General features: G+C 45.8%; 1 protein-coding gene across 1 annotated transcript in view; it reads left to right on the top strand.

Annotated features, from left to right (window-relative positions):
- The first annotated feature begins 2300 nt into the window (after positions 1-2300).
- PDLIM1 (PDZ and LIM domain 1) overlaps positions 2301-25233 on the top strand; it is a 65209-nt gene continuing 42276 nt past the window's right edge. Inside the window, exon 1 of the mRNA XM_075841465.1 lies at positions 2301-2582. Coding sequence (XP_075697580.1) covers positions 2487-2582 — 96 coding nt within the window. The 5' untranslated portion in view covers positions 2301-2486. The remainder of the gene's footprint in view (positions 2583-25233) is intronic.

The following is a 25233-nucleotide window of genomic DNA, read 5'->3' as shown; positions in this document are numbered from 1 at the left end:
AGCCTGTGATTGGCTTCAGCGGTCACATGGGACGCAACGTCATCCCAGGAGGCCGGACTGCAGGAAGAAAAAGGGCGTTCTGGGAAAGTATGATTTTTTTCTCCTTCCGGTGTTGCAGTTTTTGCGGCATAAACACTGTGATTACGCCGCAAAAGCCACAACACTTGCCTTTCTGTTGCGAGTTTTGCATCCCCATTGAATTCAATGGGGAAAACCCGCAACGGAAAATGAACAAAAACGCAGCATAAATTGACATGCTGCGGAACGAAATTCTGCACCGCAGGTCATATTAACGTTTACGGTGTGTTTTTTTTCCGCAGCGTGGGCATGAGATTTACTAAATCTCATCCACATTGCTGCTACTGTAAACGCTGCAGAATTTCCGCACAGAATTCCGTTGTGGAAATTCCGCAGCCTTTACGATACGTGGGAACCCGACCTTAGGGTATTCCACACGTACTGTAAGGGTATGTGCACACACACTAATTACGTCCGTAATTGACGGACGTATTTCGGCCGCAAGTACCGGACCGAACACAGTGCAGGGAGCCGGGCTCCTAGCATCATACTTATGTACGATGCTAGGAGTCCCTGCCTCCCCGTGGAACTACTGTCCCGTACTGTAATCATGTTTTCAGTACGGGACAGTTGTCCTGCAGCGAGGCAGGGACTCCTAGCATCGTACATAAGTATGATGCTAGGAGCCCGGCTCCCTGCACTGTGTTCGGTCCGGTACTTGCGGCCGAAATACGTCCGTCAATTACGGACGTAATTAGTGTGTGTGCACATACCCTCAACATTGCAGATTTTCAGCAATGGATTTCATTGCAGAAAATCTGCAGAGTAATACAGTAGAAGCAGAGTGGATAAGATTTGAACAAATGTCATCCGTACGCTGCTTAAAAAATACATTCATAAATTGACCTGCGGTCCGGTTTTTTAATCCGCAACATGTACATTTTTATGCTTCGCAATCGCTGCTTTTCTGTTGTGGGGTTTCCCCATTCAATGGGGACATAAAACCTGCTACAAATAGCGGATGTTGTAATTTTTGCGGCAGAAAAGCAGAATTCCCTGCGTGGACCAAGGCGGATACGCTGTGTAATTTCACGCAGCGTATCCACCCTGTGTGAACATAGCCTAAGGCCAAAGTCTCACAAACGTGGGGAAACTCAGATGTAAAAAACGTGACAATGTTCACAGTCGGAGGTGCCCCCGTGCGTGTTCCATTTTCACGGATCCCCATAGACACAATCTGTGAAAACTGAACAAAATAGGACATGTTTTATTTTTCAACGGACCCTTCACATGGTCCGTTGAAACAACAGCTGTGTTATCGGCCCCATTGAAATACATGCGTCCGTGTGACGGCCGTTGTTTTAACGTCCGTCACGTGGACGTACTCTAGATTTGCCTGAATTCAAACTAAGGCTAGATTCACACGAGCATGTTCGGTCCGTAAAGGATGGAACGTATTTCGGCCGCAAGTCCCCGGACCGAACACACTGCAGGGAGCCGGGCTCCTAGCATCATAGTTATGTACGATGCTAGGAGTCCCTGCCTCGCTGTGGGACGACTGTCCCGTACTGTAATCATGTTTTCAGTACGGGACAGTAGTGCTTCTGTGTGACCTGCGGACTGTCTGCATGCCCCCATAGACTTACACACTCGTGTAAACGAGGCCTAACCGAAACATGTGAACGTACCTGGAGACTCCACACCTGGGTGGCAATTCACACCCTCCAATACCACACCCATTTTTTACCCACTTTGGCTTGTGTTTTACACGTGCCATTTTTGTGGTATTTTTCAATGCGATGTGTTAAAATTGTGGCAAAAACAGGTCACAAAACCGGCACGTGTAAATTCACCCTGAACCTGATCGATATTTTTGGATGGAAAAGGTGGCAAACCTACATAACTTATAGTGACTAAAGTCTATGATATGGGTTAAACTAGAGCTTCCGGAGCTCACTTGTTTACCGTCCCTCTTTTACAATAATGATATCAGATAGAATCTAGTGAGTGATATTTCTCAATTTCCCTGATTCTAATGATGTCACTCCCCGTCCAGCTGCGGAGCTACAAGTCTATAGGTTATGTGGCTGGGCAGGGCGCGGTGGAGGTGCAGCAATGACTCTTGATGGCAGTATAGGGGAGGTAGGACGGTGCAGGAATTCAGAGTTGTGTAAACATTCCCTGGGTTTGGGATCCCTGCTTTTCCATACAAGGAAACAGTGTAGTGTCAGAGAGGGGAGGGGAAGTTACGGGGCCATCCCAAAACAAGGAGAGTTCCATACATCCAGTGACTTTGTAGAGCCTCATAGCCTTTGTATGGGTGTTCCTGGCTGTCAGACACCACACCCCTGTGTGCTCCAGGCTCAGTAATCAGGAAAAGCTCCTGCTGTACAGCAACATCCACAGCTTGTGCCTGGAAGGAACTGAAATAAAGGAAACCTTAACTATATACTCACTGTAGCTTCACAATGGCATCTAAGCGCGTCGCAATTAAAGGGCCAGCACCTTGGGGATTCAGGCTGGTGGGAGGAAAAGACTTTGATCAACCTTTAACTATTTCTAGGGTAAGTGTCCGCCTTGTCCAGTGTTACCAGCTGTGTTTCTATCTGGGGGATACAATGAACTAAACTTCTTCACAATATTAGTTATGTTCCTGAGGTAAGATTGTAAATGTGGAATATTTCACACCCTAACCTAAAGCAGTCACCCGTTGACTGGTTACATTGCACCGCAGACACCTGGCTGTTTATACAATGCACTGACGGGGCGGGGAGACACCGGTATGTTGGATTGTGTTATTCGCTGGCAGCACCCTACTCTCCTCGCTGAATGTCCATCGTTACATTTGTTACCACAAAACCACTAGGAAAGTTTATTCGATGTATTGCTACATTATTCTAGTATAATCGTGACGTATTTGCTAAACTGTATTGTGAATTACAATTCGCTGTGAGTGACATTGAATAAACTGTTTGAGGATTTTTTTGTAAATGATCAAATTTAACAATTCATTTAGATCCAGAGCTCCACGGTGAATTAACGTATGGGGATTATCTCACTGTGCGATCGTGGTAGATAATCGCAATGCTGTAAATCTGGACTCCAGTCAATTGTAACTGTAAATAGCAGGGTATTGACGCCAGTGAACGCCATATTTATGAAGCCCCGAAGCACTTTTTCGAACACGTGCTTTTTTCTGGGGGAATGTAGTCATGGTTTTGGAGTTGAATTCTGAAATTTCTAATTAGTAAACACCAGGTCAGAACTGGAATTACTCGAAGTCTGCATTATAATATAATAATAATAATAACGGGGCGTTGAGGGATATAGTGTAATAGACTGGAGCTCTGCTCGCATGGCGCACCAATGTTAGTAAATCTCCATTAATTTTTCAAGTTGACATTGAATTATTCACTTTTTAAACATGATCCCCAATCTTTTGGCATTATACAGAGCTAATACTACACTTAAACAGCCATATTGGCTGATGGAGGAAACCTAGACCACAAATATGGCCATGTAAGCGCTCCCTTCATGTGGCTGTAGAAGATGAGACTTGGCAATGACTATACAAATCTTCCAGCGCCGTTTGTATTTAAGCCACGTAATGCAAAGATATTTTGATATAAATGAAATTTATTTCCCAGTGTTCTGATAGGAAACATTGCAGCAGAACGTTTGCGTGGGTTAAATGAGAACATTTCAATAGACCTGTGAATTGCTGTAGGCGGTGGTAAAACTCATTTTTTTGTTGGAACAAAGCATTTTGTCACTACAGATGAGCTGTTACCTCTCTGATCACCTGTAAAATATATGTGCGCATTTAACCACCACCTGCCAAGTCATAGAGACCTATCAGATATTAGTGGGGGTCCAAGTCTTAAGATCTCCACCGATCACTGCAAGTCCCCTGCCCCTTTAGCTTTACTTAGTTCCATGAGAAGAGCTGATGGGGTATCTCAGTCCTACTGATTTCAATGGAAATAGGAAAATTGGACGTTCCCTTCATTCTAGCAATTGGTGGGGATCTCCACTTGCTGACCAATGACGTCATGTGTCGATGATATTTAAAGGTGCACGTACTTAGGCAGCATTATCAGGGTGTCTATTTCCACTATTGCAATTGCTAAGTTTACTGAAATGTCTAATACATTTATTACAATAAGAAGTCAGCTAGGCCGCATTCACCTGAATACAGAGGTTTAGAGGGAGTCTGTCAGCGCTAGGTAGCTATCGGGTAATGGATTACGAATATACCAGTTTTGAAGATGTTATTGCTTGTATCAGGGTAAAAAATAATTTTTATTCTGCCGTACCAGGAAGTGTCCGCCATTTAGCGCTCCAATCCCTCCCCTATACAGATGATTGACGCCGCTGCTTATCTTCATCGTTATACTAGCAGAGCCGTCAATTAGCTGCATGGGGTGAGGGGTGGTTGAAGCGCTAGATGCCGGACACTTCCTGGTTTGGTAGACACTCGTACGGCAGAATAAGGCCCTGTTCACACAGTTTTTTGCAGGCGGAGAAATCTGCGAGCAGAACATTTGCTGCGTTTTTCGCAACATTTTTCATTCGCGGCCATCAAAAACCACTGCGAAAACAGCGATCTCTGCCTTCCATTGATGTCAATTGGAGGTCAGAGACAGAAACGCCTGAAGAAAGGGAATGTCGGTAAAAAAAAACGCTCGCGGGAAAAAATGCCTCTGCCTCTCATTGAAATCAATGGGATGCGATTTCAGGGCGTTTTTTGGCGCAGTTTCAGGTGCGGTTTCCACGTCAAAAACAGCGCCAAAATACTCAGTGTGAACTAGCCCTAAAACATATTTTTTACACTAATGCAATCAGTAGCAATCTCAACAATGGTATGTTCCTAATCTGTTAGCCGATTGCTTTCTAATGGAGTCCACCATTTGGTAGCATAAAACCTCCTGACATACCCCCTTTAAAGGTGTTGTCCAGGACTAGAAATAATGGCTGCCTTCTTCCAAAAACAGCGCCACATCTGTCCATGGGTTGTGTGTGATATTACAGCTCTGCTCTATTGAAGTGAATGGAGCTGAGCTGCAATGCCACTCACAACCTGTGGACAGGTGTGGGGCTATTTTTGGAAGAAGGCAGCCATTATTTCTAGTCCCGGACAACACCTTTTGAGGCGTGTTCACACGGCGCTCAAAAAAACCTTTTGTGTCAAGTACGCTAGCGTTTTTTGTGAAGCACCTTTTAAAATACAAGCGTTGCTACCGCTTATTCCACATGTTTTGGATGTGCTTTGTGCTCGCTTTTTGCAAATTTTTTGGCACGTAATTAGGGCTCCAATTGACTCTGAACGTTTGGCGCGTTTTATGTGCCAAAGAATTGACATGCCACTTTTTTTTATGCGACGCATAATTTTTAATATGCTTGGGTACAAAAAACGCGTTGTATGTACTAACGGCGCTCTTTCCCATTGATTTCTATGCAGCGCTCAAGTGGTTTTTGACATGTATTTTGGCACGTAAAACGCGTCAAATACACACCGTGTGAACAGGGCCTTAGGCTAGGACTTCACACACGGTTTTGCTGCAGTATTTGACTCCGTTTTTCAAGACAAACACATGAGTGGACACAAGAAAGGAGATGCATCAGTCTCTTCTTTATACCTTTCCTTCCTTTTGGATCCACTTCTGGCTTTGGATAAAAAAACTGAACTAAAAACTGCATCAAAACTGTGTCTGTGTTCCCGGCCACGGGCCAGATACGCTGCGTAAAAATCACCTGCAGTACATTCCGTCCGAAAAATTGCACTACATTCTTTGTCGAACTAAATTTCCGCTGCGGAAGAACGCGCTCATACTTGCCCCCTCTGTCTTCTCTGCACATAGTCCGGCTTTCTACTATGACATTGCAGGCCATGTGACGCTGCAGCCTCTGATTGAAACGTCATCGCAGGAGGCCGGACTGCAGGAAGAAGGAGAGCGTTCTGGGTAAGTATGTTTTTTTTTTTTTTTTTCGTAGTTGCGATTTTTGCAGCCTAATCGCTGCGAATACCCTGCAAAAGTCACAACACTTGGCTTTCTGTTGCAGGATTTGCATCTCCATTGAATTCAATAGGGTAAACCCGCAACAGAATATTAACTAAAACGCAGCATAAATTCCGCAGCGCAGGATAATTTATTAACGTTTACCCTGCGGATTTTTTTTGCAGTGTCGGCATGAGATTTTCTAAATCTTATCCACTTTGCTGCTACTGTAAATGCTGTGGAATTTCCACACAGAATTTCATTGCGGAAATCCTGCAGCGATTCCGTTACGTGGGAACCCGGCCTTAGTGTTCTAGACCCATGAGTGTACAATCCTGCTTTTTATTTAGATTTCTCAAGAATGTTCCAGATTATTGACACTCCTACTCCTGTATGTAGCTTTTGAAATGGCAGTAGTCCAGCATGAAAAATTCACAGACCATACCTTCTAATTTACAGATATGGATATCAGATGAATGGTGGTTTATGAAATATTTGTGGTTCTTTTATTTTTTTTTAGCCATTTGGAAATGTATATTATGAATTTAACGTTGGCCCCTACAGGGAAAATCCTTTTTGTTGTTTATCTTATAAGTACCTTCGCTGTAATATTGAATTTAGGAAGGGGATTTAGGACCATAGCTTGGGAGTGATACAAGTTAGCTCATCGCTTTGGCAAGTCAGAGGTCTGAATATCAGACAGGCCTGGACTTATCAAGTGAAAACTCAGTAAATGCAAGTAAAGTAAAACATTAGTCATGCAGTAAAAGTATTTTTCTTGCCAAATGTCTATGATTTAAGGCTCATACACACGGGCGTATTACAGCTCTGCACAACCTCCATGAAGCAATCTATGGGACCATACGGAATCCGACAGAAAAAATTATAATCCTGGTGTGCTCCATCCGATGCTATATTAGACATGTTCTCCCATACAAGCATTGCTTTTAGGGGAGAATATGTCCATAATACTGCGCTTTATGGAGGCCATATACGGCAGCCCATGGAGTGACTAGGAGCACTCCAAGTGTGTCCTTACAAGCTCCATTCATACTGCTCTTCTGTATACATGAGGCCTTAGGCCTCCTGCACCGGAGCATATTACAAATCTGTGTGGTATGGATCCATATTACGGTACCCATAACATTTTATGGATCCATGCTGTACGTCTGTGTGACTCTGACTTTATACATAGGTTTATCTCACGGATGACCGCGCCAAATGGAGTCCCTATGGGTCCGTTATATGGATCTGTAGGGTCTCTGCTTACCACTATACAAAATTCGTGCACACGTCATTTCATGATGTATGGACCTGAACAGGGGAAATCTGCTATGTGTATAGGGCTTTAAATGAGCACAATCTCTGGGGACAATATGTGGTTTGAGATCTTGGCGGTCAGTTTGAATATTCTTAGCGGGGAAATGATGGCAGCTCCACTGAAGTACTACCTGCTGTAACGCACTTATGTCACAGATACCTTGTACAGTACAACTCCAGTCTTTCAGATTTTGGAATAACCATGGGGAAGTAAGTTTTCTTTCTTTTATGGGGTCATTACCAAGTACATATTATCTTTAAAACGTGGTGGCAATAGTCAAGGAGTAGCTTCAGAAACGTGAGAACTAGAATATAGTTGGCTGCGCTGTACGTCTTTTTTTTTTTTTCTTGAAATTGTTTTTATAAATCTCCCCAAAACTGTGCATGAGCACTGGATTTAGCTAAAATGCGCCCGTATTATGGCTGTCAAAGTGACCCTATCCTAAAGGGCCTCTTACAACGGGCGATATCGAGCCGATGTAGCGAGCACCGATCAACGAGATCATCATTTGCTCCTGTCACACTGAGCTATGTATGGGGACGAGCGGTCGTTACGCCGACTGCTTGTCCCCATACGTTGTTATCATGTTGGCAGCGCGTCTCCCTGTTTACACAGCAAGATGTTTTCCCGACAACGATAATATTTCACTTTTTTAAAATGATGCAGGGCAATTATCGGCAACGAGCGTTCTATGAACGCTTGTCCGCCCGATAATCGCCCAGTGTAAAAGGGCCTTAGCCTGTTAATTACAGCCCATTATTGTTTTTACGGCGGCCACGAACGAGCTTTATTCCGATGCAATAGCCTTTTTACGGTGCTGCATCGGAATAGATAAATAGAGCAGGGACCAGAGGTAGCTCCACTGCCCTGTTCTAATGGGCGAGATCGATATTCATATCGATCTCACTCATTTAACCCCTCAGATGCGGCGCTCAATAGCAAGCGCCCCATCTGAGTGGCTTTGGAGAGAGGGAGGGAGCACCGTCTCTCACCCCACCGGAATCCTGCGTAAGATCGCAGGGTGTCAGTGATTTCTATGGCAGCTGGAGGGGCCTAATAAAGGCCCCCAGGTCTGCCACTAGTTATGCCTGCTAGGCCATGCTAGAGGCATGGCCTAGCAAATGCCTGTCCGTTTTACACAGACAGGCACTAATACACTGCAATAAGAAATTGCTGTCTTCTGTGAATCCTGCCTTTAAAAAAAGTGATCAAAAAGTCGCATCTACTCCAAAACGGTACCAATGAAAACAACAAGTCGTTCCACAAAGAAAAGCCCTCATACAGCTGCATCGGCGAAAAAATAAAAAAGTTATGGCTCTTGGAGACACAAAAGCAAATCCTTTTGAAAAAATAGTGTGTAAAAGTAGTAAAACATACAAAATCTATTTAAATTTGGTATCGTTACAATCGTAACTCACTGAATAAAGTTAATGTGTTATTTATACCACACGGTAAATGGCGTAAATTTAGGATGCAAAAAAAGTGTGGCGAAATTGCTGTATTTTAAAAAAAGTTAATTAAAGTTAATCAATAAATTGTGCTATTAAAAAATACAACTTGTCCCGCATAAAACAAGACCTTATACAGCTATGTCGACGCAAAAATTAAAAAGTGTTAGCACTTTGAATGTTTGAATGGAAAAACGTAAAAAACAGCTTGGTCATTTAGGTGTAAAACAGGCTGGTCACTAAGGGGTTAACCGACAAAATCTTTTTGTACAATTGGAACTTTGTACCATGACATACAAATCGTAGAGACCGATAAAGCGGCTGTTAAGGGCCTCAAATTCCCTGCACTTTTTGACCATGAGTAGTGTGAACCTGTACAAAGCTCTGCTGGGATCTCCACATCAGCAAATAGAGAAAGGGAAAAGCAGCCCAAGGACCACAAATCCAGTAGCGGACATAGACAGCTCGAGACCCCTGTGCAAGAACAGTAAATGGGTCCCTTGTTTTCCAAGATCTTATCTCAGATCACCACCTTATGTCGCTCTAAGGCTATGTTCACACAGAGTATTTTGCAGGTGGAATTTCTGCCTCAAAATTCAGTTTGGAAGTTTGAGGCAGATTTTCCTCTTCCTGCACAACTATTTTCGCGGTGTTTTTTGCCCACGGCCATTGGGCGCTGCGGGCATAAAACGCTGCGAAATACGCATTGGAGGTCAGAGGTGGAAACGGCTGAATATAGGGCATGTCGCTTCTTTCTCCTGCGAGCCGGTTTTACTGCTCGTGGGAGAAAACAGCCCCCGCCTCCCATTGAAATCGACGGGAGGCATTTTCGGGCCGTTTTTGCCGAGCTTTTTGGCGCGGTTTTGACGTAAAAAAACTCGCCAAAAAACTCTGTGTGAACTTAGCCTAACAATCCATCAGTAGTTGTTAGTCATAAAATGTATCATCTCATTTACATGCAATCTAATAGACAGAAGGAGGCTGGTTTAAGGTGACCAGTGCGCCGCTTACCTGCTGGGCCCCTGTGCCGCTGCATGTATTGCACCAATGGTATGTCCGCCCCTGCACAAATCTCCTTTGGTTTGCAAGAGATGGGATGGAGAATCAACAAGTCCCCGACTGTCTTGTTATGAGGATAGAATAGTTACATGAACCAGCAGTAGGAGGGGCCCCATTTTTCTATTGCTTTGGGGGTTCCACTCCCCTTTATGTCCACCTCTGCTTTGTAGAATTGTAGGGTATAATGCTAGATTTAGAAAAGCTGTTAACGTGTGCTGGTTTCCCATAGCTAGGAAATGGAAAATGTATTCCGCACAGCAACGTTGTCCGATCTGGTTTGCACAAATGACCTTCGCAGCGCAAGGACATGTATGGCCGTCATAGGAGCGTGGTCCACAATCTGTAGAAGAACTTTCTCTGATGTAACCTCTGATGTGGTAATTACAGGTGTGTGGACTCTTTCGCTGCCTCGTGTAAGTATTTGTGTATATGAGAATATACCAGAATATTCTTCTCGTGCAGATATAACCTCTTCTGCTGGGGTTGTGTGATTTGTTTCTGCTTGTATTGCACAATGCTGCTTTGTACATCCAGACTTCTCAGCCCTGAGAAATAACATCTGGTTGTCTGATCCTCGCTGTAAACACGTTTTATTAACATTGTAGATGTGACCAGTAATAACGGGTCATTGATATAGGCTTACAGCGTCCTCTTTATCTCTATTGTTAACACAACTATTTAAATATCATATACTACACTCCTTTACAACTGCTATATATAGTTCCATACTGAAATAAACACATCCATTGTTCAGTGTTTTTTGCGTTGGGGCCCAGGAGCTTCAAGTTACGCCTCTGTATACGCTAATATAGGTTTTCATATTTCAGAAATACCCTTCGCCCTCATTTCCTTCACCTGGTAGCCAGGACCAAAACTCAAGTTTTTTCATCAATTTTACTTTAACGTGAGTCACAATGTTGAATTTCTACAAGAGAACGGAGATCTGCAGTGGTCACCCATGGAACATGTCCTTTGTCACTGAGCAGCATCCTGACCTTGTGTCCCAAAAAGTTATTCATTAGAGGGTGGAGGGTTTACCTAATGAATAATTTCTCAGCCATACTGTTTGCTAACCAATGTGACAGCCGCTGCTCAGGACACACTACCAGCTAATGTTGAGAGCCATATTCAGCTTGGTTTTGGGCTCAGAAATACCACAGGTGTCCATTGCTTTCGATAGGCACCCTGCAATGCATTGTTTTCCCCATGTATTTTACTGCAGACCTTTTCATTGAGAGTTCCTTTCCAATAGCATCTGATTGTGGAGATCTCAATAGCACGATTCCACTGAGCTCAGCCTGACCTGCGTAGTGTACCAGGGTTTTTCAGTTTTGCTATTTTCTGACATGTTGTCTACGCATGCATAGCAAATTTCATTGAATTTAATTCACACCCCATTAGTAAGGAGCATTGATAGGGATTCCAGCCAGACTTTTACCTTAACGTCCTATTACATGGTCCCATACTGGCTGTGAAAATGAGCGTCAATCACTGAGACCGCTCGTTGATCGGCGCTCGTTTGCTCCTTTCACAAGGAGCTATGATTGGTTATATATGGGGATGAGCGATTGTTACTATGATCCCTCTTTCCCATACATTTCCATCTTGTCAGCAGCACGTCTCCCTGTTTACACAGGGTTGGAAAATATATTGGTAAGCCTCCATTTAGGTGGCTGCATTTTAGCGTCTTTTTTTTTTATTTATGGCCATAAGACATGCCCTTGCCGTTGAAGTGAACCAATCTTAGATACCGAAAACCCTATGGTGATCTAAGTACGGTTCACTTGAACTGCGGGGATCCAGATCTTACGGATACTAAAATTGTCACGTTGCGGCCGTCTGAATAAACCCTTAGGGCCGGCCCATTCACACAGACGTGAATCTCGTCCATGTGTTGTGCGTTGAAACAACGTACAGCACACGTCCCCATTGATTTTAATGGGGCCATTCACACATGCGTGAGTTTTCACGCAGCGAGAGTCCGTTGCGTGAAACACTGCATGTCCTATATTGGTGCGTTTTCACGCACCTAGTCACCCAATGAAGTCAATGGGTGCGTAAAACCACGGACAGCAAACGGATGCATGTCATTTTTTATTTTTTTTTAGCCAAACATAGGACTGGACGCAAAAGAAAGTAGATGAATCAGTCTGTTCTTTTATACCTTTCCTTTAGTTTGGATCAACTTCTGGCTTTGGCTCAAAAAACTGATCCAAAAACGGAATCAAAATTGTGTGTTTTCTGATAGCGAATGACGTGATCTCTTTAGTTAAAAATAAATAATGTATTAGAGAATAGACTGGTTCACAACAAGAAGCCCAGACGGAAGGTGAGCTGCAGTCATGGAGTTGCAGGTTCCAGGTCATTATCCGATCAGCTCTGCATTGCTCTGAGTCACTGTGTAAACAGTAAAAGTGACAATGTTCAGAACACCGTGACAAACAGGAGGGGTAACAATAGCTGCTAAGTTACGGTCTCAAATATGTGAAACCTGTTTGTGTTATCCCACAACCTTTTATGTACACAGTTCTTGTAGTCATTGCATCTTCTTAGGCTAAATCGCTGTCTGTATTTATTGACTGAGCGCTCTTATGGTGCTTTGATGTTACAAGTGGCATTGATCAAAGAACATAAGAGGGTTCTCAATTCTCTCCTGCCTCTTGATTGAGGATTTTATGACACTTTTTTTTTTTTTTTTTTCTTCAATGGTGTTTACAAAATGTTGTCTTTTCCCACATTAACTATATAATCAAAATTCCCTGTTTTTACTGACCTGACCATTCATACTATGGGCCTGTTCACATCAGCGTTGTCTTCCCGTTGAAGGATTCCATCTGAGCTTTCCGTCGGGGGAACCCCTCAATGGTGACGGATACTTTGCTAATGGTTTCCGTTTGTCACTGTTGTGAAAAGGTTCCGGGGTTTTTTTTTTTACTGAATCAATATCGCAATCGACTGTGCTATTGATAACGTTAAAAAAAAACCTGAACCCTTTCACAGCGGTGACCAACGGAAATCATTGGCAAAGTATCCGTCACCATCATCGATGATGCAAACAGAAGCAATGGTTTCCATTTGCCTTTCCGTTGAGGGGTTCCCCCGATGGAAAGCTCCAACGGAACCCCTCAACGGAAAGACACTTAATACTGCAAATTTGCACCCTACTGCTTGGAGGATTGGCAGCAGAACGAAGCATGGGGATAAAAAAAAAAGGTCACATCCACTGCTCTCCGAACACAATGTAGTTGTCACCCTCCAGTCCCTACCCAACACAGCAGCTCTACCCTGGGATTTGTCATGATGGCATATAATATTGTTTTTTTTAATCTTGCTTAATGACCAGCCTATTTTAGACCTTAATGACCAAGCCATTTTTTACGTTTTTCCATCGTCTCATTCAAAGAGCTACAGCCTTTTCATTTTTGCGTCGACATAGCTGTATAAGGTCTTGTTTTTTGCGGGACAGGTTGTAATTTTTAATAGCACCATTTTGGGGTACATAGGATTTATTGATTAACTTTTATTCATTTTTTTTTTTTTTTTTGGTGGGGGATAGAAAAGAACCAGCAATTTCGCCACACTTTTCTGCGTCCTAAATTTATGCCGTTTACTGTGTTGTATAAATAACAATAACTTTATTCAGCGGGTTGTAGCGATTGCAACGATACCAAATTAGTATAGATTTTGTATGTTTTACTACTTTTACACAGTGAAAACGCTTTTTTTTCAAAATTATTAGTTTTTGTGTCTCCATATTTGAAGAGCCGTAACGTTTTTATTTTTTCGCCAATGCAATTGTAGAAGGGCTTTTTTTTTGCGGGACGACTTGTAGTTTTTATTGGTACCATTTTGGAGTAGATGTGACTTTTTGATCACTTTTTATCAAATTTTTTTTAAGGCTGGATTCACAGAAAACAGCAATTTTTGCATGTATTTTATTTTTTACGACGTTCACCATGCGGGTTAAATGATGTAATAAGTTTATAGTTGGGGTCGTTACGGACGCGGCGATACCAAATATGTGTGACTTTTTAACTTTATTTTGTTTGTTAATTCTAAAGCACTTTGTAAGGCTGGGTTCACACGTGGCGGAATTGCACTTGAATTCCGCTGCGGACACTCCGCAGCGTTAATCCGCAGCAGAGCCGTTTCTCCATTGACTTCCACTTTAATTTAGAAGTGTTCATTTAGACATTGAGTAAAATTCCGCTGCGGAGCATAGGCTGCGGAGCGGTATTTGGTGTCCGCAGCATGCTCTGTCTGTTGCGGAGCAGTGGCGGACTGGTTGCGGACTCATGGTGGAATTTCTCCATTGACTTCAATGGAGATTCTAAATTCCGCAATGAAGTCCGCAGCTGTCATGCACATGTTATGTGTGCTGCGGATGCGTCTTGCTTTTTTGCCATGACATTTCTTCATTCTGGCTGGACCTATGTATTTCTAGGTCTACAGCCAGACTGAGGAAGTCAATGGGGCTCCCGGAATTACGGGAGAGTTGCTAGGAGACGTCAGTAAATAGTCACTGTCCAGGGTGCTGAAAGAGTTAAGCGATCGGCAGTAACTGTTTCTGCCCCCTGGACAGTGACTACCGATCCCAATATACAGCAACCTGTAAAAAAATAGAAGTTCATACTTACCGAGAACTCCCTGCTTCTGTCTCCAGTCCGGCTTCCCAGGATGACGTTTCAGTCTTCGTGACGGCTGCAGCCAATCACAGGCTGCAGCGGTCACATGGACTGCCGCTTCATCCAGGGAGGTAGGGCTGGATGCCGAAAGAGGGACGCGTCACCAAGACAACGGCCGGTAAGTATGAAAGTCGTTTACTTTCACTAGGGAAAGTGCTGTCCCTTCTCTCTATCCTGCACTGATGGAGAGAAGGGAAGCACTTTTCCCGCAGTCCGCAGCAGCTAGTCCGCATCAATTTACTGCACATTTTGGGCAGATCCGCAGCCGTAATCCGCAACCCGGATTAGGTGCGGCATTGATGCGGACAGTTGCGGAGGAATTCCGCCACGTGGGGGCATGCCCTAAGGGGGAAAAGTGGGTTTTTAATTTATTTTTTTTCCACTTTTTATTAAACTTAGTTTTAAAACTTTTTTACTAGTCCCACTAGGGGACTTTACTATGCGATTATCCGATCGCATTTATAATACACTGCAATACTTCTGTATTGCAGTGTATTATTCCTGTCAGTGTAAAAAGGACAGGCATCTGCTAGGACATGATCTAGCAGGCATTCACTACAGGCAGACCTGCGGGCCTTTATTAGGCCCCCGGCTGCCATCGGAGACACAGACACTCGGCGATCTTATCGCCGGGTGTCAGTGGGATGAGAGGGAGCTCCCTCCCTCTCTCCATAACAACTCCGATGCGGTGCACGCTATTCAGCACCGCATCTGAAGGGTTAAACAGGTGAGATCGATACTAATATCGATCTCACCCGGTCGAGCAGGGACGCCCTCAGCTACCTCTGGCAGCTGAGAGCAGGGAGATTTGACCGCTCCCTGCTCTGTTTACTTATTCCGATGCAGCGACGTAAAAAGTCTATTGCATCGGAATAAGGCCCGTTAGTGACCGACGTAGAAACACAGTGGGTCGGTCACTAACAGGTTAATTCTCCCTAATGTCATAAATGCCCCCATGTCCCTAATGTCATAAATGTTTTTTTTCTTTTTTTTTTAATTTATACAAACCTTTTACCTTTTTAGAATGGTCTAATGTAAGCAAACATTGGATCAAATGATTAAATTAAGACATTGCTACATCTTGAATAGAACTAGGGTTTCACTTCCTATTCGTAAGTTGTGGCACTTTTTCTCTATTGTCCTGCGGGTGACTCAGACTGACGTGTTGATCCCTAATAGACCCCCAGCTACGGGCGATCTCCTCTCCTGCCAGGACCACAGCACCCAGGAGCGGTCCATTGGACACTTGTCTTTACTGCGATTGTCTATTCTACTTTCAGCACCTCTGGCTTGCAGGCGACATCTTTGCTCCCTGATACATCTCTACCAGTTACCTCATTGTTTCCTCTGCATTTGATCTTGCCTTTGATCTTTCCTATGCGTCGCCCCTGTGCTTTTACCTCAAAATCGACCCCCTCCGGACAGGTTTCTTGTCCTACATCTCTTCTGGGCTTTCTCATGCAGACCATCTACAATGTAATATGTTATAGTATAGGTGTTCTTACCAGTAGCCTACTCAGTAAATGTTTGTGTGGATATTCCTTGATACCCCTTCTTATATTTATGCTAGTTTTGTAAATGTATCAAATGTGAATAAAATCATGTTTTTATATTCTCAAATATTTGTGGTTAATTAACACATTAATTATTAGTGTATATCTACAGCAAACTGGTGCGGACCCATATACTCTTAGGGCGCTTGAATATTGGTGTTAGTATGTGTATGTATGTATATATATATATATATATATATACACACACACACACACTCTTGTATACCCAAGTTGTTTTCATAGATGTGTTCTATGGAGTGAATGAACTAATTGTGGTCAAACAGTGCAATATTATAAGTGATCGCTGATCTGACTCTACAATGAGCTGTCACACTCAGCCAGTGATCACTCCCTCAACACTATGCCAACAGGGGCACCCACAGTGTGGAGGGGAGATACTGAAAACCGGAAGATGTATTTTTGCCAAGTAGGGTTACTATTCCTTCTGATTATATATATATATATATATATATATATATATATATATATATATAAAGTAGTACAACATCAAGTTTCTATGTAGAGAAATGAGGCATATGGTCCATAGTTATGTATAAATTATCAATTTAATAAAATAAAAATAAAAACCAATTTCCTCATGGGGAACAATGTTTTTTTTGTCATTCGTTGTAGACCATTTGTTTATTTACACTAATAAATTGTTTGAATCTGAATTATGATAATTGCCATAATCAGATTTCACAACTGTTAGAAATGTGAATAGCTAATAAGATGCAGCCTCCAGCATTTAAAAATGACCCCCTGTGTAGTACCGAGTATAAAGAACATGAGAACTTGGACCTCTACCATTTCATGACCTTAGCAGCAAAAACAAGAGAGTTTGAAGCTGGATTTCCCAGATTATAATAATTTCTAAACAGTTCTCAGAAGTTTGGGTCAGTTCCTGTGTCCTATATTAGAAAACAATCTCTAAATCGTTAGAAAAATGTTCTTGTGGAAAAGTTATTTGTGTCTCCGATAAGATCAGTCTGGCCTGCTGAATACTAGACTCTTGGATTGCATATTTGGCCATGTGTTTCCATAACTTGGCTGGCAATATCATTAGAAAATAAGTTGCAGTGGTGGAGAAATTCAAACTGCAGTAAATATGGACCGCTATTTATCAATAGGCGCTGCCACCTGCTGCATATAATGTGGGCATCCAGTATTGTGGCATCCAGTATTGTCACCTGGTGTAATACAGAAAATTTGATGACATACAATCCTTCTCACCACCAACACATTGCCCCTTAATTCTCCAGTGAGAAGATGGCTGCAAGTCCCCAGCTAAATACTGAGGGGCACGAACAGGAAAGATATAATGTCCATGTCAAACGGTGGATAGGTCTTCGTTGTCCGGCAGTGGACAACCCATTTAACTCAGAATTCTCTAATAGGGAATTTGAAATTTGAGTTTTCTAAATCGGACAACCCCTTTAAGTTCGCCATTCAAAATCAGTCCATTGTGTCTGTAGATTATCTGCTTTACCTTCTATTGACCGTTTTATTTTATAATAAAAAAAAATTTAAGCTGCATTAATGACAACTTTGGGACAGATCAAGTCATTCAAGAACGCACGTAGCCTTCATCGGTTCATAATACTTTTCTGTAGGATTATAAATAGTGTGTGGTATATACATTCCATACTCAACAGCTGTGTTTTGTTTCTGGCTTTGTACATATCATTTGGAAGTTGTTGAGGTGTTGTATTAAGGGATAATCCACAGTGTGATTATGGACTGAGCGGGTGTCCTCTCCTTATGCCCCGCAATTGAGCTTATGCTAGAAGTGCTGTAACATTTATCCGTCCATAGAGATTTTCATCTTTCGTCGATAGAACAGCTTAAAGGCGGCCATACAAACTAGAGGGTTGAACGGCTTTTTATGGGCTTTAAAAATCTGTGCAGATGGGTTGAAATTTTAAAAATAATAAACACTGCCACATACCTTATTAATTCCACTCTTGTCCCCTTCATCTGACGATGATAGTGACTACACATCACGTGACTATCGCTGGCACAATCGTGACGTTCTGTCCACCAGGGGAAAAAATAGGATTGGACAAGACAAATCCTATTCAACCGATGTTTCATCCAATGACCGCCTTTGCTTGAGGATCTACCAGTATGTTTAGCATATCCAACATACCAGAGAACCATGCGAGGGAGTGATCCTACACATCTCTAAGAAGATTATATATTATGGTCTGCAACTCAACTGTGCTGAAGAGCACAAATTGTGGCAATTCTAGCATGTATGTCTCTAGACCAGTTTTCCCCAACCAGTAGCTCCGGAGCCACATGTGGCTCTCAGATCTCCTGCTGCTGGTATCTCCAAATCCCATTGTTCCCTACGGGCACCATGGAGGTAGTATTATAACTTGGTACCAGTTTCTAAAACCAGATCACTGACCGTTGGTACTAGGGTCAGGGTATGTTCATATGGGCTATTTTCAGCTGTTTTTCGGGCCGTAAACGCCCTGAAAAATGGCTAAAAATCCGGGGGCTGAACGCCTCCAAACATCTGCCCATTGATTTCAATGGGAAAAATGGCATTCCGCTCCCACGGGGCGTTTTTTTACGCGGCCATTTTTTAAAACGGCCGTGAAAAAAAACACTTCGTAAAACGAAGTGCATGTCACTTCTTGAGCCATTTTTTAAGCGGTTTTTCATTGACTCAATAGATAATCCGCTCCAAAAAGGCTGTAAAAACACACAAAAAAAGCTTGATGCTGAAAATCAGAGGCTGTTTTCCCTTGAAAACCGCTCCGTATTTTACAGCTGTTTTTTGTTAAGCGTGTAAAAATAGCCTAAGAGCCACATCATTTGGTCAAAACTTTATTAGACTTTTTGCTTTTAATATTCTGTGTAGCTCAACATCATCTGTTGTATTTGAAAGTGGCTTGTGACCACTAGAAGGATGTGGTACTCTAGACGATACTGCGAACATTTTTCTTAAATTGTTTTATTATGCTTTTAACCTTTTTTTCATTGAATATAAATCAAACAAATAGGAATCCAGGTGGAGGAGCTCTAAAAAAAGGAAGGGGAGAACAATCACAGAGATCTTGCCTTATGGAGATTACTGACGAAAATAAAAATCCCACATTGGTTAGGCCCCATGCACACAAACGTAAAAACGCCCGTACTCACGGGCCGTAATTACGGCCCGTAATTACGGGCCCATAGACTTCTATTGGCCACGAGTACCTCCCTGTATGCTTACGGGAAGGTGCCCGGGCCATTGAAAAATTATAGAACATGTCTTATTTTAGGCCGTAATTACGGCACGGGCAGGTCTATAGAAGTCTATGGGGCTCCCGTAATTACAGGTGACTACGTGTGTGCACCCGTAATTACGGGAGCGTTGCTAGGCGACGTCGGTGGATAGTCACTGTCCAGGGTGCTGAAAGAGTTAACCGATTACAATATAAATCAACATGTAAAAAATATAGAAGTTCATACTTACCCAAAACTCCCTGCTTCTTCCTCCAATCCGGCCTCCCGGGATGACGTTTCAGCCCATGTGACCGCTGCAGCCAATCACAGGCTGCAGTGGTCACATGGACTGCTGGGTCATCCAGGGAGGTCGGGCTGGATGTCGAAAGAGGGACGCGTCACCAAGACAACGACCGGGTAAGTATGAATTTCTTTTACTTTTACCTCAGTTTATCCTGCACCGATAGAGAGAATGGGCAGCCGATTAGTGCAGTGCAATTTTGCAGCGAAAACGTGCCCGTAAATACGGGTGGAATACTGGTGACACCGGACCCGTATTTACGGGCACGGGTCCGTAAATACTGGTGCAATACAGGTCGAATACGTGTGACCAAGGACCCGTATTTACGGGAGCGAAAAAATACGTTTGTGTGCATGAGGCCTTACTGTATGTACTTGGTAATGTCCAGGGGTGGTGTTCCTGGAAGTCATTTTAAATTGTCAGCCACTCTATAGGAATTCTTGTTATGTACACGTAGATTTAGGCCATGTAAGAAGAGGCTGGACGCAGCTGCAGGCTTGAGGGAAGCCGACATGACCGTCCTGGTAGGGAAAGGGTTAATGTTAAGAGGTGAGGGAAAGGTGAAGGAGCTGAAGGAGGGACGGGGAGGAGCTAGGGGGGACGGGGGGGCCGTTACTGCGCTTCCCGCTGTTTCTCGGCATTGAGCCGGAAGCAGCGGGAGGAGTAATACACAAGAAGCAAAGCTCCCCGTTGCCCGGCTTTTTAGTATGGCAGAGGCCCTGATTTTAGAGCGGCTGCGTGCCGCTGCTGTGCACCACGGTCCCGGATGGCTGGAGGAGACCGTGGCTGCATTAACGCGGATCCCGGACGCCGTTTCGCCACGTCGGGCACGGCGTTCGGGGTCTGTTGTAAGGGACAGGCTCCCCTCCCCCGGCCCCCCTACGAGCATGGCTATGGCGGCGGGGGGGGAGTCGGCAACAACCGCTCCTGCGCTGGGCAGGCAGAGAGCGGTAGCAGGGGTGACGGCGATGCAGGCTGTGTCGACCCGTCCCTCTCGGCGGTCCCGACCTCCAGAGCGCCTGAGTCCGGAGGTAGTCCCGCGGACACGGCGTCGCAGAGGGAGCCCGATCCCGGACGCTGCAGGCCAGGCAGCTGGGAGGACCGCCCCTTCCCAGGCCCTGCGTCCTGGCAGGAATCCCAGGCCGCGACGGGGTCCGGCGGTAAGCAGGGAGTCGCAGGCCGGGCTCCCTGTCACCCCTCCCCCATCAGATGGAAGATGTCGAGAGCAAGGTACGGCCGCCCCGCATGGTGATGTTCCGGCCAGGGGGCAGGCTTCGTCAGGATCGTCTAGACGGACGACTAGATCTGCAGCGACGTCGAGGCAACAGGTCCGGTCGGAAGTCTGGGTCCCGGCGGTCGGGCGGCAGGTTGCCGGCCCATCGGTCAGCGCGTCCTCATCCCCTTTCCGAAGAGGTCGTTGGGAGGGACAGTCGTCGGCGAGAGAAGAACTGGAGGAAGGTGAACTGGACGTCTATCGTCGAGGTCAGGATGGTCCGGCTGACGGGAACACAGCGCCTGTGCAGCCCGGTGAGTGTATAACTCCATTATTGTCTTATCCAGCGATTTTTATGTCGGGTGTCGGCGGGGGGGCTGCTAGCATAGCATCGGGGGCCGGTAGTGGCGCGGGCGGACGCGACGGAGCGGGTTTGGCAGATTTAGTGGGTTGCTTACGGGAGCTGGTGGGGCGCCTGGATAGGGCCGCGGCGCCGGTAGTAACGGAAGTGTCCCCTGCGGTAGTTTGGGAAGGCCCCAGGGAAGTGGGATCGTTGCAGGCGCGTCCTGTGGTGGCGGTTAGAGAGGCGGTCGCGGTGTCGGTGCAGACTGAGGCACAGAAGGACGGCGATCGAGTGCGCATGGACGATCGTGCTCGGGGGGAGGTGTATGTTTGTTTTGAGGGTCCGTTGGGGGCGCATTTAAAGCAGGAGGTGCGTGATCGGATCTGGAAAGATGAATATGTTGAAATTTTTTCTCTCTTGCCGCTGGCTAAATTCAATTTGGATAAGAGCAAGCGGGATGAGAGTAAAAAGGACGAGGAGGAACGGCGGCGGTATAGGCTTATCCCGCAGACGTTCGTTAATTGGTCGCAGGCGTTCGCCATATTGGCTAGTGTGATAGGGGAAAAGGCGCCGGAAAATTGTTCGGCGTTATTTTGTTATTTTGATGCTATTGGGGAGGCTCATAGGGCGTATGGGGGTCAGGCGTGGCTGCGATATGATGAGCAATTCCGTCAGCGGAAGGCGGTTCGGCCGGCGATTCGGTGGGACCAGAAGGATATTGCTCTCTGGTTACGGGTTACGGCTCCGGTTAGGCAGCCCTTTCCCGGGAGCGGTGGCCAGGGAGGCCAGACTAGTCAGAGTGGACCAAGCGGCGGGGGAAAGGCGGGGTTTTGCTGGCAATTCAATGAAGGCCAGTGCAAGTTCGGGGCCACGTGCAAGTTCAAGCACGTGTGCTCCGAGTGTAATGGGGCATCACACGGGGCGGCAAAATGTCTGCGGAAAAAGAGGTCCGGGAACCAGCACGGGGCTGGTCAAGGGGGTGTCGCCGGTGAGGGTGGAAAGGATGGCCCCTTATCTAAATGAGTATCCGGATAGGGCGGCAGCTAAGTTGCTTTATGAAGGGTTTAGTGTTGGTTTTGTTATTCCTCCGCCTCCTTATGAGGTTCCGGTTACGCGGAGAAATTTAAAATCGGCTTACTTGCAGGCGGAAGTCGTGTCGGAAAAGTTGTTAAAAGAAGTTTCGTTGGGGCGCATGTCGGGGCCATTTGTGGAGTCGCCGGTGAAAGATTTAGTTGTGTCCCCTTTGGGTATTGTCCCTAAACGCGAGCCCGGAAAGTTTCGTTTGATTCAACATTTATCGTATCCCAAAGGTTCGTCGGTAAATGACGGGATTGATCACGAGTTGTGTTCCGTAGTTTATACCTCATTCGATAAGGCGGTGGGGTTAGTGCGGGCTGCGGGTCCGGGGGCGCTGCTAGCAAAAACCGACATCGAGGCGGCGTTCAGGTTGTTGCCGGTGCATCCAGAAAGCCAACGGCTGTTGGGTTGTTTTTGGAATGGGGCCTTTTACGTGGATCGGTGCCTTCCGATGGGGTGTTCTCTTTCTTGTGCATACTTCGAGGCGTTTAGTAGCTTCGTGGAGTGGGTAACGAGGGGAGTATCCGGGGTCGATTCGTTGATCCATTACTTAGATGATTTTTTGTGCGTTGGCCCGGGGGGTTCGCCGGTTTGCGGTAACTTGCTTCATGCCCTGCAGAAGGTGGCGAGGGATTTTGGGATCCCTTTGGCGCCGGAAAAAACGGAGGGCCCGGTAGCGACGATTTGTTTCTTGGGAATCGAAATTGACTCGGTGGCAATGGAGTGTCGGCTCCCGGCGGATAAGCTGGGTTCTTTGAGGCTGGAGGTGCGACGGGCTTGTAGAAGGAAGAAAATGTCGCTGAGGGAGCTTCAGTCGCTGCTGGGGAAGTTGAATTTCGCCTGCCGGATTATGCCGATGGGGAGGGTGTTTGGTAGAAGGTTGGCGGCGGCAACGGCGGGAGTGCGGGCGCCGCATCATTTTGTGAGGCTCAAGGAGGAGCACCGAGCTGATCTTCAGGTTTGGGATGACTTCTTGGGCCAGTACAATGGTCGCTCGCTATGGATGGCCCCAGCGCAGGATACGAGTGATCTGAATATTTTCACGGATGCGGCTGGGGCGGGTGGCTTTGGAGCTTACGGGGGAGGTCCGTGGTGCGCAGGTCAATGGCCGGCTAGCTGGGTGTCCAGTGGATTGACGCGGAATCTGGCCCTGCTCGAGCTGTTTCCCATCGTGGTGGCGGCTACCATTTGGGGGGACAGGCTCAGGGATAAGAAGGTCCGTTTTTACTGCGACAACATGGGGGTGGTGCTTGCCATTAATAACATCACGGCGTCCTCTCCTCCGGTAGTTCAATTGTTGCGACATTTAGTGTTGGTGTGTTTGTCGCTGAACGCGTGGGTGGTGGCGGTGCATGTCCCGGGTGTACGGAATTGTGTTGCTGATGCTCTTTCTCGCTCGCAGTGGGACCGGTTTCGGCAATTGGCCCCGGGAGCGGAACGTCTCGGTTTGGCGTGTCCGGATCATCTATGGGATCTGGTATCGGTCCCGTAGAGCAGCTGTTACAAAGGTCTTTGGCGCGCACGACGTGGAGGGCTTATGCTGCTTGTTGGAGGCAGTGGGAGGAGTGGGTAAGAGAGTTGGGTGATGTTAATACGGATAGAGACAGGTTGGTGGCACTTTTGTATTGGTTAGGGGATGCCTGGGAGGGGGGGTTTTCAGTAGCGAAGGTGAACCGGTTTATATCCGCGGTGGCGTTTGGGCTTAAGTTGCGGGGCTTGCGGGATGTATCGAAGGAATTTCTGGTATCGCAGGCTTTGAAGGGGTTGCGCAGAGGTAGGGTGGAGGCGGATAGTAGAAGGCCGGTGTCGTTTGCTTTGCTGGGCTTGTTGGGCGGTTCATTGGCATCGGTATGTCGTTCTTCAGATGAAATAGATTTGTTTCGGTTGGCTTTCTCGTTGGCGTTCTTCGGAGCATTTAGAATAGGTGAGTTGGTGTCGCCAAGTACTAAACAGGCAGGGGGGCTGAGATCTGGGGAGGTGAGCCTTTTTGCAGATCGGTTGGAGGTATGGTTGCGTAGATCAAAAACTGACCAATTAGGGAAGGAAAAACTGATAGTTTTGTTCGCTCTCCCGGGGTCGGTCATGTGCCCAGTAGAGTGCATGCGGGGTTTTACAAAAAACAGGGGGTCTCCAGATTTGCCTTTGTTACGTCATGTGGACGGGTCGTTCTTGTCCAGGTTTCAGTTTGGAGCTGTTTTTAAAAAATGTTTGACGGCGGTTGGGGTTGCGGCAGGCTCATATTCATCTCATTCCTTCCGGATTGGCGCAGCAACGGAAGCAGGGCGCTGGGGGTTGGATGATGAGGGGGTGAGGCGTATTGGTCGTTGGGAGTCAAAAAGGTTTAAGTCCTATGTCCGCCCCCATATGTTGTAATTTTGTTGTTTATGCTTGCAAATGTTATATGGTGGTGCCTAACTGTGTTTTCCGTTTCAGATTCGCCTCCTTGTCTGGTGTGGTTGATGGGTCATTCGTACGTGCACTGGGGGGCTTTGAGGGCGGACGTCCGCCCGGATGGTCGCCAGTTGCGCATTCCGCGACAGGATGCGGTTGTGCATTGGCTGGGGTTTAGAGGTATGTCGTGGAACAGGGTGTTGGCGGAATTCCAGACATATGTGCGGCTTGATAGGGTTCCGGAGGTTTTAGTGTTGCACGTGGGTGGGAATGACTTAGGAGTCCGCCCTTTTCGTGAGTTGGTGCGGGATATCAAACATGATTTGTTGTGTTTGTGGGTATCTTATCCCAAGTTGGTGGTAGTGTGGTCGGACATAGTCCCAAGGAAGCATTGGCGGTTAGCTAGATCGGTGGAGAGAGTCAATAAGGCTCGGATAAAAGTTAACCGGGCGGTGTCCCGTTTTGTGGCAAAGAACGGGGGCATTTGCGTGAGGCATAGGGATTTGGAGTCAGGATTGGGGAATTTCTGGAGGAGTGACGGGGTTCATCTGACCGAGGTTGGCATTGATATTTGGAGCTTGGCTATAGCAGAAGGCATAGAAAGGG

Source organism: Rhinoderma darwinii, chromosome 11, assembly GCF_050947455.1.
Source record: "Rhinoderma darwinii isolate aRhiDar2 chromosome 11, aRhiDar2.hap1, whole genome shotgun sequence".
In the NCBI taxonomy this organism is placed as follows: domain Eukaryota; kingdom Metazoa; phylum Chordata; class Amphibia; order Anura; family Rhinodermatidae; genus Rhinoderma; species Rhinoderma darwinii.
This window is presented reverse-complemented; position numbering and strand designations above follow the sequence as displayed.